This window comes from Macaca nemestrina, chromosome 7 (assembly GCF_043159975.1).
Source record: "Macaca nemestrina isolate mMacNem1 chromosome 7, mMacNem.hap1, whole genome shotgun sequence".
NCBI lineage: Eukaryota > Metazoa > Chordata > Mammalia > Primates > Cercopithecidae > Macaca > Macaca nemestrina.
This window is the reverse complement of record NC_092131.1, coordinates 2,087,714-2,105,403: the sequence shown is the minus strand read 5'-3', so window position 1 is coordinate 2,105,403 and position 17,690 is coordinate 2,087,714. Positions and strand designations below refer to the sequence as shown.

Below are 17,690 nucleotides of genomic sequence, written 5' to 3'. Positions count from 1 at the left end.
ACCCCCATGCTGTGGCGGAGGTGCCCACCATGCCTGGCGGAGATGTTGCTGGTCTCTCTCTGTGATGAGGAGCATGGCAGGTTGGGTGCTGTCTGCTGGCAACACAGCCACGCGTGGGATCCAGACTGCTGCTGTGTGTGCAGTCCGTGGTCACTGTGGCCAGGTGTGCTCAGGGTTGTCAGGCCCTCCGTGTGCCCACCCCAAGGACGTCCTCTCCCTGCAGGTGAGACTGTGGGCCTCTCCCGCTCTCCTCTGACAGTCCCTATAGGAGAAGCGGCGTCTATCCCTGGCTTCTGGACCCCAACCCCGGGTTCCGGCAGGACCCCGGCAGGGCCTGTGGTTGCAGTGAGCTGGGTGTTGTAGGTTGGCTTCCTGTCTTGGTGCTCGCCCCAGGAGGTGGGTGTCTGGATTCTTGAGCCCCCAGACAAGAGAGAGGAAGGTGTCTCCTGAACAGCCTTTGTCCGTCTGTCACCGGCTGCCTGGCATGGGCCCCGTTTGGGCGGCCGTCCTGGCCTGTGAGAGCTGCTGGCAGGGACTCAGCCTGGGAAGGGGCTTGCTCCTGCCCCCTCCCCCCCGCAAAGGGACCTCATGTGTAGAGGCGCCAAATTTAGTAAAAAAAAGTACAGGATGCCCAGGCAAGTTTGAGTTTCAGATAAACAGAAATTTATTAGTGTAAGTATGTCCCAAATATGGCATGGGACATACTTGTCCCAGAAGATTCTTATCTGACATTCACAGTTATCTGGGCATCCCGTATTTTAGCTGGCAGACTGCTCTGAGGCCCTGCCAGGTCGGGCTGGGCAGGGTGAAGGTGTGGCAGCAGCATTTTTGTGCCAGCTGAGCTGGGTGAAGTGGTGAGCGGGAGAGAACGGCCTGTTTCTTCCCCGTGGAGTGCCCTGGCCATGGACAGAGGCCTGCTGTCCGTGCCTGTGAGGGCAGCGGATGGCCTGGGCAAGGGTGGCGGGGTCAGGGTTCCCTGACCTCTGCTCCTTAAGGGTTGTCCATCCCGAAGGCTGGAAAGGCTTGGAACCTGCTGTGGGCTGAGAGGCCCCAGGGCGATGGCGGGCTGTTTCTTCCCTGGGTTGAACATGAAGATGTTAGATAGCATCCAAACAGGACAGCAGAAATCAGTGCCTGCGAGCCACCTGCAGCTTGCTCATGTGGGGGCTTTGCTTCTCAGTGGACAGACCGTGACCGTTTTGCCTTGGGTGTTCCTGTTCTTCATTGCAAGAGGTTAACACCCCATCTTTTGGATTTTTTTTTTTTTTTTTTTTGAGACAGAGTCTTGCTGCCTCCCAGGCTGGAGTGCAGTGGCGCAATCTCAGCTCACTGCAAGCTCCGCCTCCCGGGTTCATGCCATTCTCCTGCCTCAGCCTCCTGAGTAGCTGGGACTACAGGTGCCCGCCACCACGCCCGGCTAATTGCTTGTATTTTTAGTAGAGATGGGGTTTCACCATGTTAGCCAGGATGGTCTCGATCTCCTGACCTCGTGATCTGCCCGCCTCGGCCTCCCAAAGTGCTGGGATTACAGGCCTGAGCCACCACGCCCGGCTGAATTTTGTTTTGTTTTGTTTTGTTTTAATTTTCTTTTGAGATGGAGTCTCGCTCTGTGGCCCAGGCTGGAGTGCAGAGGTGCGATCTCAGCTCTGCAGCCTCCACCTCCTGGGCTCAAGCAGTTTCCTGCCTCAGCCTCCCAAGTAGCTGGGACTAGCCAGACGCCACCACACCTGGTTAAGTTTTACATTTTTAGTAGAGATGGGGTTTCTTCATGTTGGTCAGCTGGTCTCGAACTCCTGATCTCAAGTGATCCACCTGCCTCGGCCTCCCAAAGTGCTAGGATTACAGGCGTGAGCCCACGCCTGGCCTTTTTGTTTTAATTTTAGTATAGGTTGAGGCTGGGTAACAGAGCGAGACTCCGTCTCAAGAAAAAAAAAATTAGTGTAGTTTGAAAAGATGCCAGAAAGCCTCTGCCCCTGCAGGGCCCTGGCCTCTGGCGTAGCCTGCGCAGAAGCACCCGGTCCGTGCTGCTGGTCTTCCCTGGGCTTGGCGTGTGCCATCATCTGCTCTCTGTGGTGCTGTTAGAAGTGCTGCTTTCGTATTTTTGTTCTGGTGTTTTTTTTGAAGTTTAAACTTTATTGCTCTACATACTTGCCAGCGGGGAAAAAAGTAAACTTAAAAAACATTTCAGATTTTAGAGGGCTGCAGCCAGCACCCTACCCTGCAGTGCTGAGTGCACCGTGTCCCTCGACACTTGCTGCTCCATGGGCCGACTTTTGGGGTCCCACCCGTGTAAGAAAGCAGGGAAGAGCCCTGGAGACAGCCATCCCGTGAGCACCAGGAGCGGGAGTTGTAGAAGTGGCCGGGGCCCCGGGTGTGATGTCCTGGAGGGGATGGCGTGGGGCTGTCTCGCTTGGCCTGTGAGGATCGGCCTAAGCACTGCGCCATTGGCAGCCCTGGCTCGCTCTCCAGGCAGGATGGGCCACTGAGCTGCTCCTGCGTCAGCCTCCCGAAGTGCTGGGATTACAGGCGTGAGCCACTGCGTCTGACCCTTTTTTTTTTTTTTTGAGACAGTCTCACTCTGTCACCCAGGCTGGAGGGCAGTGGCACAATCACAGCTCACTGCAACCTCTGCCTCCTGGGTTCTAGCGATTTGCCTGCCTCAGCCCCCTGAGTAGCTGGAATTATAGGCACGCACCACCACACCTGGCTGGTTTTTGTGTTTTTAATGGAGACTGGGTTTTACCATGTAGGCCAGGCTGGTCTCGAACTCCTGACCTCAGGTGATCCGCCTGCCTCGGCCTCCCAGAGTGCTGGGATTACAGGCGTGAGTCACTGTGCCTGGCCCCATATTGTTCTGAGTGGAGAGTTTGACCATTAAGCTCTCAGATTAATAAAAAAAGTAGCTGTCAATGAGAGATATTGGAATGAATCGTCCAAAGAAGCATATCCCTCATGCCCGACTGTGGCAGTGCCATTCCCACCCATGTGTGTGGGCTCGGGTGTCAAGACTGCTGCAGTGGTCCTGCAGGCGTCCTACCTAGAGGTGGGTCCCCAGCTGCGCATCTGGACGCTGGTCAGCAGGTGAGGCCAGGATGCCAGGGGAGGTGCCGTGTGCCTGGCCAGGTGCCTGGAGGAGCACTGGCTGCAGGGCCTTCTTCCTCCTCCAGCTGAACTTGCGGTGCTCTTGCCAGATTATGGGCTGAGTCCTGCTAGGGATGGGGGCCCCCATTCCCCAAGAGGAGCCCACCCTGAGACCCTGTTGGGGGGCAGCTTAGACGCTACCTTAGACTCCAACAGGCTGTCTTGAGAGCGTGTAATTATGTTTTTTTGCAACAAGGTCTCCTGTTGCCTAGGCTGGAGTGCAGTGGCACCATCACAGCTCACTGCAGCCTCCACCCCCCAGGCTCAAGCGATCCTCCCACCTCAGCTTCCTGAGTAGCTGAGACCACAGGTGCACACCACCATACCCAGCTAATTTTAAAATTTCTTACAGAGGCGGAGTCTGTATGTTGCCCAGGCTGGTCTTGAACTTCTGTACTCAAGCGATGCGCTTGCCTTGGGCTCCCAAAGTGCCGCTGGGGTTGCAAGGTTGTGAGCTACCATGCCCGGCAGAGCATTTAGTATTCTCCAAATGGTCTTTCCTTGTGTGCTGCCTGGGCTCGCTGCTTTCTGGGGCTCTCGTGTTGCTGGTGTCCCCACCCCCACCTCCACCCCAGCTGGCCTGCTCCGTTCCTGTCCCTGTGGGCTCGTGTCTGAGTGTGCAAGCTGGGGAATCTTGGTGGCAATGGAGCCAAGCCCAGTGAGGCTGGAGCCACCCTCATATTTCAGGGCCACCCAGCACCCCGCACTCCTATACCCCACCCACCCCCCAGCATGCCCCCCGCACCCCTATACCCCACCCACCCCCAGCATGCCCCCCGCACTCCTATACCCCACCCACCCCCCAGCATGCCCCCCGCACTCCTATACCCCACCCACCCCCCAGCATGCCCCCCGCACCCCTGAGACCAGGCCCCAGGCTGGCTTCTGGGGGCTTTGCACCACCCACTAGGCTGTTCCTGCCTGGGATGTGCAGCGCACCTGAGGGGTCTGAGGTGACCGCTCCTCAGAGCCGCCCTGCAGCCTCCCCGGGGCTGGCCTCAGCACTGCAGCTCCATGATCTGGCCTGGCGTGGGCTCTGCTGCTTTCTCTGCCTGGACAGCCCTGGTGGCCTGAGGAGCTCGAGTGCCCCTCTGCCCCCAGAGCCCTTCCACGGTCAGGGCCTGAGCTCTGTGGGTGCCATTAGGAGGAGGGTTTACAGATCTGCGGCTGGGGGACCCCTGGGGCATGGAGGGACCCATGCGTCCCTTCCCATCTGTGCCCTGCCAGGCTGTCCTCACGGCAGCGTCGTCACAGGGGAGGAAACCGGGGCAGTGGCAGCCACTCCTGGTACCAAGCACACCTTAAAAATGAGCCCACGGAGGTTGCAGTTAGCCGAGATCACGCCACTGCACTCCAGCCTGGGTGACAGAGCAAGACTTCATCTCACCAAAAAAAAAAAAAAATGAGCCTCAAGGCCCATGCAGTTGGTCAGTGGTGGAATCAGGTGTGGGGCATGCCTGGTTCTGCCCTGGCTCATCCCCTGCCTTCAGAGGACAACAACGGCGCAGCGCACATGGGGGCAGGCCCTGAGGTGTGGCTTTCTCTGGGCTGGGCTGGGGCAGTTCTGGGGGAGGGGTGTGTTCTGTCCCTTCCTCCAGGAGACACGGTGCCTGCGCCATCTGGCCACTTGCATGAGGGAACGTCTGTCTGCACCCCCTGTGGGCTGCTGTCCTCATCCCTGGCTGCTGGATGCACCTCGGACGCTGGGGCTCTGGTCTCCGATCCTTCCTGGACTTTGTGGGGACAGCGACGGAGGAGGAGGATGCCCCCGAGGATGGGCCAGGCACGAGGCTTGCAGCAGTTCCCAGGTTTTGCAGATAAAAATACAGGACACCCCTGCAGCATTTGGGACATTGTCACATGGAGACCCGGCTCCTGGAGTAGGGGTGCCGGGGGCTTCCCGACAACTGTTGCTGTTTCTCTTGACTCTGTTCCCAAAAGGGAAAAAACAAGAAAGTTCCTGTCTGTGCTTCCTGGTGCCCTGTCTCTGACCATGGCAGACCTGGCTGTGGGTGAGCTCAGGAGAATGGGTTGTGCCCTGGAGGGTCCCGCACAGGCAGGGGCCACGGGCACCGCTCTGCAGCGCAGCTCTTGGTGCTCAATGATCTTGGGGGTCATGTCTGTTTTCCCCCAATCCTTTTGTGGCCCCATCCCCTACTTGCTAAAACTTACGTGTAACCCCAAAATTCACACATGTCACTTTCCCAGTCATTTGCGGGCACGCACAGGCCGCTAAAAGCCCGAGTTGCGTGGTGCCTGGGTGCCTGCTGGGGTGAATGAGGGACCCTGCCCTCTGCTACTGCTCCTATGTTGGAAGCAAATTGTCCTTTCTCCGTCTATTGAGGGCCGTGCTTCTTGCATTTGGGGGCTCTTGGTGCTTTTGCTTTTTCGATGCCCCTGGGGGAGGTACTGCAGTGCTGTCGAGTGTCCCTGGGCACAGGCAGACTGGGACGGGTCCCATGGAGAGAACGTGTGTTGGACAGGCTCTGTCCCCACGTCAGTTCAGTGTCAGAGAACAACAATAATTATCGTGTAAAGTTCTTTGACAGAAACGTAAAATAAGGCTGTTGAATATTGATTGGTTGCTGAAAATGTTGTGATCAGAGGCTCATAGGAACTTGACCCTGTATTTCCTGTAGGAACAGAGGTTTGGTGTTCAGTAGTTCAGTATTAGTGGTGACTTTGTAGAACATAATTACTGCGAATAATTAGAATTGACTCTGTGGGTGCGTGTATATTTTAAGTTAAAGCAAGGTTTAGGCCGAGCACAGTGGCTCACACCTGTAATTCCAGCACTTTGGGAGGCTGAGGCAGGCAGATCACTTGAGCTCAGGAGTTTGAGACCAACCTGACCACACAGCAAAACCGCATCTCTAGTAAAAATACAAAAAAAGCCAGGCGTGGCGGTGCGTGCCTGTAATCCTAGCTGCTTGGGAAGCCAAGGCATGAGAATCACTTGAGTGCAGGAGGCAGAGGTTGCAGTTAGTGGAGATCGCACCACTGTACCCCAGCCTGGGCAACAGAGCGAGACTGTCTCCAAAAAAAAAAAAAAAAAAAAAAAAATTAGGTTTATTGAGATATACGTTTCACATGGGAACCCACTTATGTGTAGAGGCCTGTGATTTTCCACTCGTGCACAACTGTGTGGCCACTGCAGCTCTTCCACACCTGACATGCTTCCCTTGTGACCTTTTGTAGTCAGCCGCCTCTTCTCCCCCAGCTCCCAGCAACACTGACGTATTTTCTGTTCCTGCCGTTTTGCCTTGTCCAGAGTGTGGTAGAAGTGGAATTGCACAGTATGTGGGCTTTTGAGTCTGGCTTCTTTCTTATTTTTTGAGATAAGGTCTGTGTCACCCAGGCCGGAGTGCATTGGTACAATCATGGCTCACTGCAGCCTCTACCTCCCAGGCTCAAGTGCTCCTCCTGAATAGCCAGGACCACAGGTGTGCGCCACCACACTCAGCTAAGTTTTTCTGTATTCTGTAGAGATGGGGTCTTGTTATGTTCCTAGGCCGGTCTCAAACTGCTGGGCTCAAGCTTTCCTTCCACTTCGGACTCCCGTCGTGCTGAGGCTACAGGAGTAAGCTGCCGTGCCCAGCCTTACAGTCACTCCTGAAATCAAGTAGTGGGAATCCTCGAACTTTGTTCCTCATTTTCAAAATTGTTTAGCCTGTTCTGGTTCCTTGGCTTTCCCTTACAGAGTTTAGAATTGGCTTGTTGATTTCTACAGACACCAAAAAGAAGTGTTTCTTTTCTTTTCTTTTTTTAAGATAGCATCTTGCTCTGTTGCCCAGGCTGGAGTGCAGTGGTGTGATCTTGGCTTACTGTAGCCTCAGCCTCTTGGGCTCAAGTGATCCTCCCCGCTTCAGCCTCCTGAGTAGCTGGGACTACAGGCATACGCCACCATGCCTGGCTAGTTGTATTTATTTTTGTAGAGATGGGGTCTCACTATGTTGCCCAGACTAGTCTCCAACCCCTGGCCTCAAGTGATCCTCCTGCCTTGACTCCCAAAATGCTGGGATTATAGGCATGAGCCATTATGCCCAGCCTCACCTTGCACTTTTATGTGATAGAAATGGCTTCTTTCCTTTAACTTCACAAGCCAACTTCTGCTAGCTTCAGATTTTTCTTCTGCAGCCTCCACACCTCCCTCAGCCTTCATAGAACTGAAGGGAGTTAGGGCTTGCTCTGGCTGAGGCTCTGGCTGAAGGGAATGTGTCTGCTGTGATTTCCCGTCCTGGCCACTTCAGCTTTCTCCCTATCAGTACTGAGGCTGTTTAGCTTTCTTATCATTCTTGAGTTCACTGGAGCAGCACTGTTTTCTTTTTTTTGAGATGAAGTCTCGCTCTGTCACCCAGGCTGGAGTTCAGTGGCATGATCTTGGCTCATTGCAACCTCCACCTGGGTTCAAGCGATTCTCCTGCCTCAGCCTCCCAAGTGGCTGGGACTACAGGCACATGCCACCACACCTGGCTAATTTTTTTGTATTTTTGGTAGAGACGGGGTTTCATGGTGTTGGCCAGGCCAACCTCCAGCTCCTGACCTCAAGTGATCCACCGGCCTTGGCCTCTCAAAGTACTGGGATTACAGGTGTGAGTCACTGCGCCCAGCCTGGAGCAGCACTTTTAATTTCTTTTTTCTTTTTCTTTTTCTTTTTTTTTTTTTTGCAGGGGGACCGAGTCTCGCTGTGTCACCCAGGCTGGAGTGCAGTGGCATAATCTCAGCTCACTGCCACCTCCACCTCCTGGGTTCAAGTGATTCTCCCGCCTCAGCCTCCCAAGTAGCTGGGACTACAGGCACCCACCACCACACCCGGCTAATTTTTGTATTTTTAGTAGAGATGGGGTTTCACCATGTTGGCCAGGCTGATCTCAAACTCCTGACTTCAAGTGATCCACCCGCTTTGGCCTCCCAAAGTGCTGGGATTACAGGTGTGAGCCACCGTGTCCGGCCCACTTTTAATTTCTTTCAGGAACTTTTTCCTCTGCATTCACAGCTTGGCTACCTGCTTGGCGCTGAAGGCCAAGCTTTCCATTAGGGTGTCTTGGCTTTCGACGTGCCTTCCTAACTAAGCTTAGTCATTTATTTCCAGCTTTTGTTTTAAAGTGAGAGATGTGTGACTCTCAACTCTTCCCTTCACTGGACTCCTTAGAGGCCATGGCGGTGTTACTCATTGGCCCAATTTCAATATTACTGTGTCTCAGGGAATAGGGAGGCCCCGGGAGAGGGGGAGAGGTGGAGGAATGGCCAGTTCCTGGGGCAGTCAGAACACACACATTTATGATTAAATTCTTAGGTGGGTATGGCTCACGGTGCCCAGAACAATTACAGTAGTAGCATCGAGGATCGCTGACCACAGATCACCATCACAGATAGAATCCTGGTTAAAAAGTTGGAAATATTGAGAGAATTACCAAACTGTGACAGCAACACATAGTGAGCCCCTGCTGTTTGAAAAAGGCACCGACGGACTTGATGCAGGTTGCCAGAAACCTTCAATTTGTAAGAAACACAGTACCTGCAAAGCATCGTCAAGCTAAGCACGGTGCCCGTGTAGATCAGTTTGGGAAATAATTGGCATCTGAACCAATCTTGGGTCCTCTTGTACAGGGACCGGCAAACTGGCCCACTGCCTGTTTTTGATGACTCATGAGCTAAGAATGGGTTTTACATTTTTTAATTGTTGAGAAAAAAATCAAAGGCAGAAAACTTCATGACACATGAAGATTATATGAAATTCACATTTCAGTGCTCAGAAATAAAGTGTTAGGGGAACAGGCCGCACTAACGGGATTCAGTTACTATGTGGCCGCTCTGAGCCGCCGTGATGGGGTTGAGTATTTGTGATAGGGACAGGAAAAGCTCAGTTTTTTTCCTACTCTCACACATTCAACACAGAACACTTCACCTCTGGTCCCTGGAATGTGTGTGGGCTTTCTCCCCACCGGCGGCCAGCCGGTTATCCAGTGATGTAGCCCAATTTTGACACTGCTTACCTGGAGAGATTAGGTTCTGCAGCTGAAGGGCTGAGTTCCACAAGATTGTCTTCACTTATCCTGCCTGAGCCTCCCGAGTCGCTGGGATTACAGGCGCCCACCACCACGCCCAGTTAATTTTTGTATTTTTAGTAGAGACTGGGTTTCACCATATTGGCTAGGCTGGTCTCAAACTCCTGACTTCAGGTGATCCACCCGCCTTGGCCTCCCAAAGTGCTGGGATTACAGGTGTGAGCCACCGTGCCCAGCCAAGCTTGTTATTAACAAGATCAATAAACTGAAATTATAGCCAGACTGACAAAGAAACAGAGAGAAGCAACAAGTAACCAACATCAGGAACAATAGATGGGGCATCACTGCAGATCCTACTGACGGGAGAAGTGTGGCACAGAAAAGGGCTTGGTTGGACAAATGTACAAGGGTTGTTAAACATATAAAGTGCTAAAACTATAGTTATTCATTCTGTTACTTGTTGACAGGTAAATATTTTGTGGAAAGTATTTGTTTAGTTTTTGAGATGGAGTCTCACTCTGTTGCCCAGGCGGGAGTGCAGTGGCACAATCTCAGCTCACTGCAACCTCTGCCTCCCAGGCCCAAGCAATTCTCCTGCCTCAGCCTCCCAAGTAGCTGGAACTAAAGGCATGCACCACCATACCTGGCTAGTTTTTCTATCTTTAGTAGAGATGGGGTTTCACCATGTTGGGCAGGCTGGTCTCGAACTCCTGACCTCGTGATCCACCCGTCTTGGCCTCCCAAAATGCTAGGATTACCAGGCTTGAGGCATTGCACCTGGCCTGTGGAAAGTGTTTGAGTCTGTCATGCCTTATTGAACCAGTAGTGTCAACAGTGAACTTTATTTGACCTTGTGGACTTGACTGTCATCAGTTCTGTGAATTAAAAAAACCTTTTTTAAAGAGATAGAGTCTTGCTCTGTTGCCCAGGCTGGAGAGCAGTGGCACAGTCCTGGCCCACTGCAGCCTCGATCTCCTGGGCTCGGGCGGGAGCCCCTGTGCCTGGCCTAAAGCTGAACATCTTGGCTTGCTCTCCTGTGCAGCAGCTTGATGGCTGGGCAGTGTGAAGTTCTATTGCTTTATTATTATTTATTTATTTATTTATTTATTATTTATTTTGAGACGGAGTCTCGCTCTGTTGCCCAGGTTGGAGTGCAGTGGTACGATCTCAGCTCACTGCAACCTCTGCCTCCCAGCTTCAAGCAATTATCCTGCTTCAGCCTCCCAAGTAGCTGGGATTACATGCACATGCCACCACACCTGGCTAATTTTTGTATTTTTAGTGGAGACGAGGTTTCACCATGTTGACCAGGCTGGTCTCAAACTCCTGACCTCATGATCCGCCTGCCTCGGCCTCCCAAAGTTCTGGGATTACAGGTGTGAGCCACTGTGTCTGGCCTGCTTTTTGAAAAAGCGCCGAAATTGGAAAATTTCAGAATGAGAAGAACCACTGTTGACTGCCATCATCAGTCCACCGGATGACTTGGGAAACTAGTTTTTGCTGCATGAAGTTCTCTACGTTCTTTATGAATTCGTCTTAAAGTACAAGGCACAACCACACTTACTTGCAAAATTTATACGGTGATGAAGTCGTTTTGGCAACAGCTCATGTTTAAATCACAAACTGCTTTGTACAGTTATTGTCAAGAGGTAAAATGAGAGGCAGAGTCTCCATTGCCACACAGATTTGCAGTGAGCTTATTTTCTGGGCTCAAACTATGGTTACAGCAGTGTGTTTGGGACTTTGACACAAGTACAAGAGAAACATCTACATTTCAAAATCCACTTAGCTGTGTGTTAAGGAGCTCCCACCTGACCTCCAGCCGAGAGTGACTGGACTGTGGCGTAATCACATGCTGTAGTGGAGGGCCCCACGACCACCCTCGGGTTCAGTAATTCGCTAGGACTCCTGGAATACAGCAGAGCGCTTCTGCCAGGGCTGCAGTTCCTTACAGCAAACGGACGCAGACACACCAGCAGAGGGAGCGGCACAGGGTCCGGGCTCAAGAGAGACCTGGGTGGGCTTCTAGGCTTCTGTCCCAGCGGAGGTGTGGGAGGTGCGTGGATCTAGCAGTGGTCTGGGATGGCAGACCTGGCGTATTGCCAACCAGGGAAGCTCCCCTGAGCCTTGGTGGCCCAGGTGTTTTTAGTGGTTGGTCAGGTGGGCCTGGCTGAGCACCCGTGTGGCTGCCCTCGGTCCCTCCGTCTCAGCCCCTCCAGAGGTCAGGCGGATGCCACAAGGCGCCACGGTACGTCACTCTGTCAGGGTAGCCTGTCTGAGGCGGCCTGAGGCCCTGGGTGAGCAGATGCTGTTGGCAGGCAGGATGCTCCCAGGGCCCCAAGGTGACCTCCTCGGAGCAGGTCAAGGGTCAGACCTCTCTGGAAGGAAGAGTGCGGGAGGTCCAAGCCTGCTGAGCTGGCCGTTTCCAGGAAGGGGAAAACATACTGGCTCAGTAGCCAGGCTGTCACTTAGAGCTACGCACCTGGGGCTGACTGTGTGCCTGGCAGCCCTGTGTGGAAAGACAGTCACAGAGGAAACACGGGAACGCGCCGTAAGCCGGCACTCATGGATGCACCTTTGTCGTTGATTTTGGTGATAAAGAACATTACATTTGAACCCAATTAAGCAAAATGTCATCTCCCAAAACAAGTCCTCTCATGAGTGCATCTGTATTATAGAAAGCTGCACTCAGCTTTTTTTTTTTGACACAGTCTCGCTCTGTCACCAGGCTGGAGTGCAGTGGCATGATCTCGGCTCACCGCAAGCTCCGCCTCCCAGGTTCAAGTGATTCCCCTGCCTCAGTTTCCCACGTAGCTGGGACTATAGGCGTGCACCACTACACCGGCTAATTTTTTGTATTTTAGTAGAGACAGAGTTTCACCATGTTGGCTAGGATGGTCTCGATCTCCTGACGTGATCTGCCCGCCTCCCAAAGTGCTGGGATTACAGGTGTGAGCCACCACACCTGGCCCGGTTATTTTAATTTCATCAGTATAAAATATGTGGAAATTGTTATATTAGTCCTTACGTAATATCCTTGGTGTGGCCTCTTGGCCTGCATAGCGTGGAGTATTTACTATCCCAACCTTTTTTTTTTTTTTTTTTTTTTTTTTTTTGAGACGGAGTCTTGCTCTGTCGCCCAGGCTGGAGTGCAGTGGCCAGATCTCAGCTCACTGCAAGCTCCGCCTCCCGGGTTCCCGCCATTCTCCTGCCTCAGCCTCCCGAGTAGCTGGGACCACAGGCGCCGCCACCTCGCCCGGCTAATTTTTTGTGTTTTTAGTAGAGACGGGGTTTCACCGTGTTAGCCAGGATGGTCTCGATCTCCTGACCTGTGATCCGTCCATCTCGGCCTCCCAAAGTGCTGGGATTACAGGCTTGAGCCACCGCGCCCGGCCTACTATCCCAACCTTTATAGGAAGCTCACCAACATGTATTTTAACCCTTGACATCTCATCTGTTACCATTTATTTAGATCTTTTGCTGATTTTTCTCACCAGTGTTTTGTACTTTTCAGCATATAGATCTTTGCACAGATCTTTTGATCTTTAAACATCTGTAGATCTTCTGTAAAATTTATATTTAAGCATTTAATTTTTCTTGGTGCTCTTGTGAATGGTACTTTTACAATTTTGATTTCTGTTTGTCAGTAGTACATAGAAAGAGGATTTTTTTTTTTTTAAAGACAGAATTTCACCATTGCCCAGACTGGAGTGCAATGGCGTGATCTCGGCTCACCACAGCTTCCACCTCCCGGGTTCAAGCCATTCTCCTGCCTCAGCCTCCTGAGTAGCTGGGATGACAGGCATGCACCACCACATCCAGCTAATGTTTTTTGTATTTTTAGTGGAGATGGGGTAGCTCCATGTTGGTCAGGCTGATCTCCAACTCCCAACCTCAAGACATCCGCCTGCCTCAGCCTCCCAAAGTGCTGGGATTACAGGTGTGAGCCACCATGCCTGGCCCAAAAGAGGACTTAGTTTTTGATGTTGACCTGTGACCTTGCAAAACTCTTCCTCAGCGGTTTCCATAGCTTTTTCGTAGACACTGGGGATTTCTGTATAGCAAGTCACATCATCTGCATATAGAAAGTTTTGTGTCTTCATATCCAGTCTGTGTGCCTTTCATTGATTCTTCTCATTGTCCTGGCTGGGACTTCCTTGATGGTCCGCAGTAGCGGTGGGAGGCAGTGGCGGTGGGAGGCAGTGGCGGTGGGAGGCAGTGGCGGTGGGAGGCAGTGGCGGTGAGAGTAGGTATACCCCTGCCACAATCCCTGATCCCAGCAGAAGCAGCCCTTTTCTCACCGCTGAGGATGATGCTAGCGGTAGGTTTTTTGTAAATGTCTTACCAGGCTGAGGAAGTGCCCTTTAGTTCCTTGTTTGCTCAGAGTTTAATAGAGTATGTGTTGAGTTTTTTCAGATTATACTCTTGCATCTACGGAGATAGCGATAGGGTTTTTCTTACTTAATCTGTGAATATGATGAGCTACACTGATTTTTCAATTTTTTTTAAAATTTAAGTTATATTTAGAGATGGGGTCTCACTCTGTCACCCAGGCTTGAGTGAGTGGTACCATCATGGCTCACTGCAGCCCCAAACTCCTGGGCTTAAGCGATCCTTCCGCTTTAGCCTCCAGGCAGCTGGGACTACAGGCACATGCTACCACACCTGCCTAATCAAAAATCATTTGTTTTTAGAGATGGGGTCTGAAACTCCTGGACTCAAGTGATCCTCCTGATTCCTTGTGTGTCTTTGGTTTTGGTATCGGGGAATGGTGTCCACACTGTCCTTTTCTGTTTTCTGGAAGAGTTGCGTAGAATTGGTGTTAATTTTTCCTTAAATGTTTGATAGACTTCACCAATGAAGCCATCTGGGCCTAGGGTTTTTGTTGTTGTATTTCTGTAGTGTGAATAGGGTTACCTGTTTCTTCTTGAATGAGCTTTGGTGTTTATATCTTTCAAGCAATTGGTTCATTCCATTTAAGTTGTCAAATTCTCTGGCATAAAGTCCTCCATAATATTCCTTATACCCCTTCTTGTGTCAGTAGGATCTGCAGTGATGTCCCATCTGTCGTTCCTGATGTTGGTTACTTGTGGCTTCTCTCTTTGTTTCTTTGTCAGTCTGGCTATAGATTTCAGTTATTGATCTTGTTAATAACCAGCTTGTAGGCTGGGTGTGGTGGCTCATGCCTACAATCCCAGCACTTTGGGAGACTGAGGCAGGTGGATCACCTGAGGTCGGGAGTTTGAGACCAGCCTGGCCAACATGGTGAAACCTGGCCTCTACTAAAAATACAAAAATTAACTGGGCGTGGTGGTGGGCTCCTGTAATCCTAGCTACTTGGGAGGTTGAGGCAGAAGAATCACTTGAACTCAGGAGGCGCAGAGTTTGCAGTGAGCTGAGATCACGCCATTGCACTCCAGCCTGGGCAACAGGAGCGAAACTCCGTCTCAAATACACACCCAGCTTTTGGTTCCTTTGATATTTTCCCCTCTACTATTTTTGTTTCACATTATTTTTACTGTATCATTTCCTGCCTTCTTGCTTTATTTGTCCGTTTATTAAAGCATAATTTACATTCAGTACAATTCCTTTTATGTGTACAGTTCTGTGAATTTTGGAAGTCCATAGTCATGATACAGAACAGTTCCCGAATTCCCTGCATGTTCTTTCATCTTCCACGCCTTGGTTTTCCTGCGCCAGCAGCTTGTAGGTGGCCCCGCTGCACGCAGCCGTCGTGCCCGCCACCTCTCTCGAGTGGGCCTTCCGGTGCTGCAGGCCCTGTGCTGCCAGGGGGCTTCACTCCTGGCCCCGGCCAAGGAGTCTTCCATCAAGTGGACGGACCCCACCTTGTCTGTCTTTCCTCACTTAAGGGACATTTTCCCCCCAGTTTTTGGCAAGTTTGGTGCATTGTTTCGGATTTAATTTGTTTATCTGGTTTCTTGGAGTGAAAAGTTAGACCATTGATTTGAGACCTTTTTTGAAAAAAAATTTGAGGTATCTACATGTGATGAAATCCGCCAATTTTAGCCGGGCACGGTGGCTCACGCCTATAATCCCAGCACTTTGGGAGGCCGAGGCGGGCAGATCATGAGGTCAGGAGATCAAGACCATCCTGGCTAACACGGTGAAACCACGTCTCTACTAAAAATATAAAAAATTAGCCGGGCGAGGTGGCGGCACCTGTAGTCCCAGCTACTCGGGAGGCTGAGGCAGGAGAATGGCGTGAACCTGGGAGGCGGAGCTTGCAGTGAGCCGAGATCGAGCCATTGCACTCCAGCCTGGGCGACAGAGCGAGACTCTGTCTCAAAATAAAAAAAAAAAGAGAAAGAAATCCACCAATTCTGAGTATGTGATTCAGTTAATTCTAGAGTTTTCACAGCATTGCCCAAGCATGGCCACATCCTGCATTCAGAACACTCTGTAACCCTGACACAGATCTGCAGGCCTCCTGCCACTTCTGCAGGCTTTTCTGCAGGGAACGCTCACTGCTGTGCGTGTCCCCGGGCACCGAAGCTGTGTCCCTCTGGACTCTCCATGCTCCTAGCCCATTGTCCGGTGGAGCTCTGTGTGGGCGTGGCCTCATCTGATGAGCTGGTTTACTCAGGCAGCACGCGGGGCTCAGAAGTCACACGCACAGGCGTGACTTTGCACATGGGTGCCCACACAGGTGCATCCTCTCAGGTGGGCACCCACAGGTGTGTCCTCACGGGTGTGTCACGGGTGTGTCCTGACGGGTGTGTCACGTGACGGGTGTGTCACGTGACGGGTGTGTGCCTGCAGGTATGTCCTGACGGGTGTGTCACGGGTGTGCACCCATGAGTGTGTCCTGACGGGTGTGTCACGGGTGTGCACCCATGAGTGTGTCCTGACGGGTGTGTCACGGGTGTGCACCCATGAGTGTGTCCTGACGGGTGTGTCACAGGTGTGTGCCTGCAGATGTGTCCTGACGGGTGTGTCACGGGTGTGCACCCATGAGTGTGTCCTGACGGGTGTGTCATGGGTGTGCACCCATGAGTGTGTCCTGACGGGTGTGTCACGGGTGTGCACCCATGAGTGTGTCCTGACGGGTGTGTGCCAGCAGCAGGAGGGAGATACTCTCCAGGCCCCTCCACAGGGTCCTCGCAGCACAGGTTTGGCCTCCATGTAGACGGATAGGCTGGGCTTTTTTGGTGCTGGTCTTGCTGCATGTTGCTGAATCCCAGGCCTGTGTGGGCCTCTGGGGTGATTCCAGCTGAGACAGGCCTCCTGCTCAGTCCTCCCTCCAGAGCTGGTGCAGGGTGGGCTGGCGAGGGTACTCGTGGTGCTGGTTCATGAGGATGTGGCCTTGCTGCCTCCCAAGCTGAGCCCCTGCAGCGGCCCCAGGAGGCCTGGAGCATCGGGGTGTCAGCACCGCCAGCCTGGACTTCCTGGGCCTTCCAGAGTAAGCCTCTGGGCTCCGGAAGATTCAGTGGCTCTCTGCGTGTGGAGCTGGTGAGAAGGCTGGAGGGCCCCATGGTGTCGTCGCTGAGGGAAGTGTACTCACCTGATGGCCGGTCTCGGGGCACTCCCAGTGCCTGCTGCCTGTTGCTGTCTCTGAGCTCTAGTGAGGGTGACCCTGTCATTCCTAGAGCAACTCTGCCCCATTTCTGAGCCTGCCTGGGCCCAGGAAGCCCCAGCTGTGTTCTCTGTGTAGTTGCTGCTGTGTTTTGGAGGGAAAGATGGGGACCGCTGTGGGCAGGGTGGTGGTGGCCATGTGGCTCTGAGGGTGTAGCATCCAGGCTGGCTGCTGCCAGTGGGAAGGTGTCCCGGGGCTCCCGGCAGGGTCTGGGCAGTGCTGGAGCTGGGCTTCGCCTGGGAAGCTGCCACCTGGCCCCCACAGCTTCCCCAAGAAGGGCCTGAGCCTTTGGGGGCGGCTGGCGTCTGTGAGGATCCAGGATGGGGGCTGCTGGCTCCTGCTGGGAATGGCCCCTCCTGGTGCATCTCCCTGGCCCTGACCCAGCCTGTCAGTCCGTTCTGGTTGCAGCCACCCCTCCCTGATGGTGTGGGGGCTTCGCTTCCTCTGTTTGTTCCTCGCCTGAGAGAGCAGAGGTGGGGGTGGTGACACTGCCCTGCCTGAGCCCCGGGTCTCTGGGCAGCGGGAGGTGGGCCTGGGTCTGGCCTTTGGTACCACAGGTGACCCTCTGCTCTGTCTGTTGCTGTTTGCAGACTACGTCTACTTCGAGAACTCCTCCAGCAACCCATACCTGATCCGGAGGATTGAGGAGCTCAACAAGGTACTGGGTGGCCCTGGCGTGGCTGCAGGGGGTAGTGGGTGAGGGCTACGCCAGCTCCTGCCCTGTGGGTGGCCAGTGTGGGTGGCCCCCTTTTGGGGCTGACCTTGGACTGGCCACTGTGCAGGCCCTTCAGTGACTCCGTCCACTGTCACCTGCACCCTGGCCCCCGCTTGGAGAAACTGAGTGAGGGGCCTGCTGGCCTCGTGCAGGACCCAGCGCGGCTGCCCTGAGCTGCCTGCCCACTCCACACTTGGTCTGTGGGCGCTGGGTCCCCTGAAGATGCCAGCGT

General features: G+C 53.1%; 1 protein-coding gene across 12 annotated transcripts in view; it reads left to right on the top strand.

Annotated features, from left to right (window-relative positions):
- Positions 1 to 17,690, top strand: part of LOC105489864 (metastasis associated 1) — a 52,536-nt gene that overhangs the window by 2,603 nt on the left and 32,243 nt on the right. For 5 of the 12 annotated variants that reach the window (XM_011755058.3, XM_071099462.1, XM_071099461.1 and 2 more), the window contains exon 2: positions 17,334 to 17,401. In XM_011755058.3, the coding sequence (XP_011753360.1) occupies positions 17,334 to 17,401 (68 nt within the window). Of the gene's footprint in view, positions 1 to 4,719; positions 4,925 to 17,333; positions 17,402 to 17,690 lie in introns of those variants that run through there. The other 7 variants (XM_071099456.1, XM_071099455.1, XM_071099457.1 and 4 more) reach the window with 6 other exon arrangements.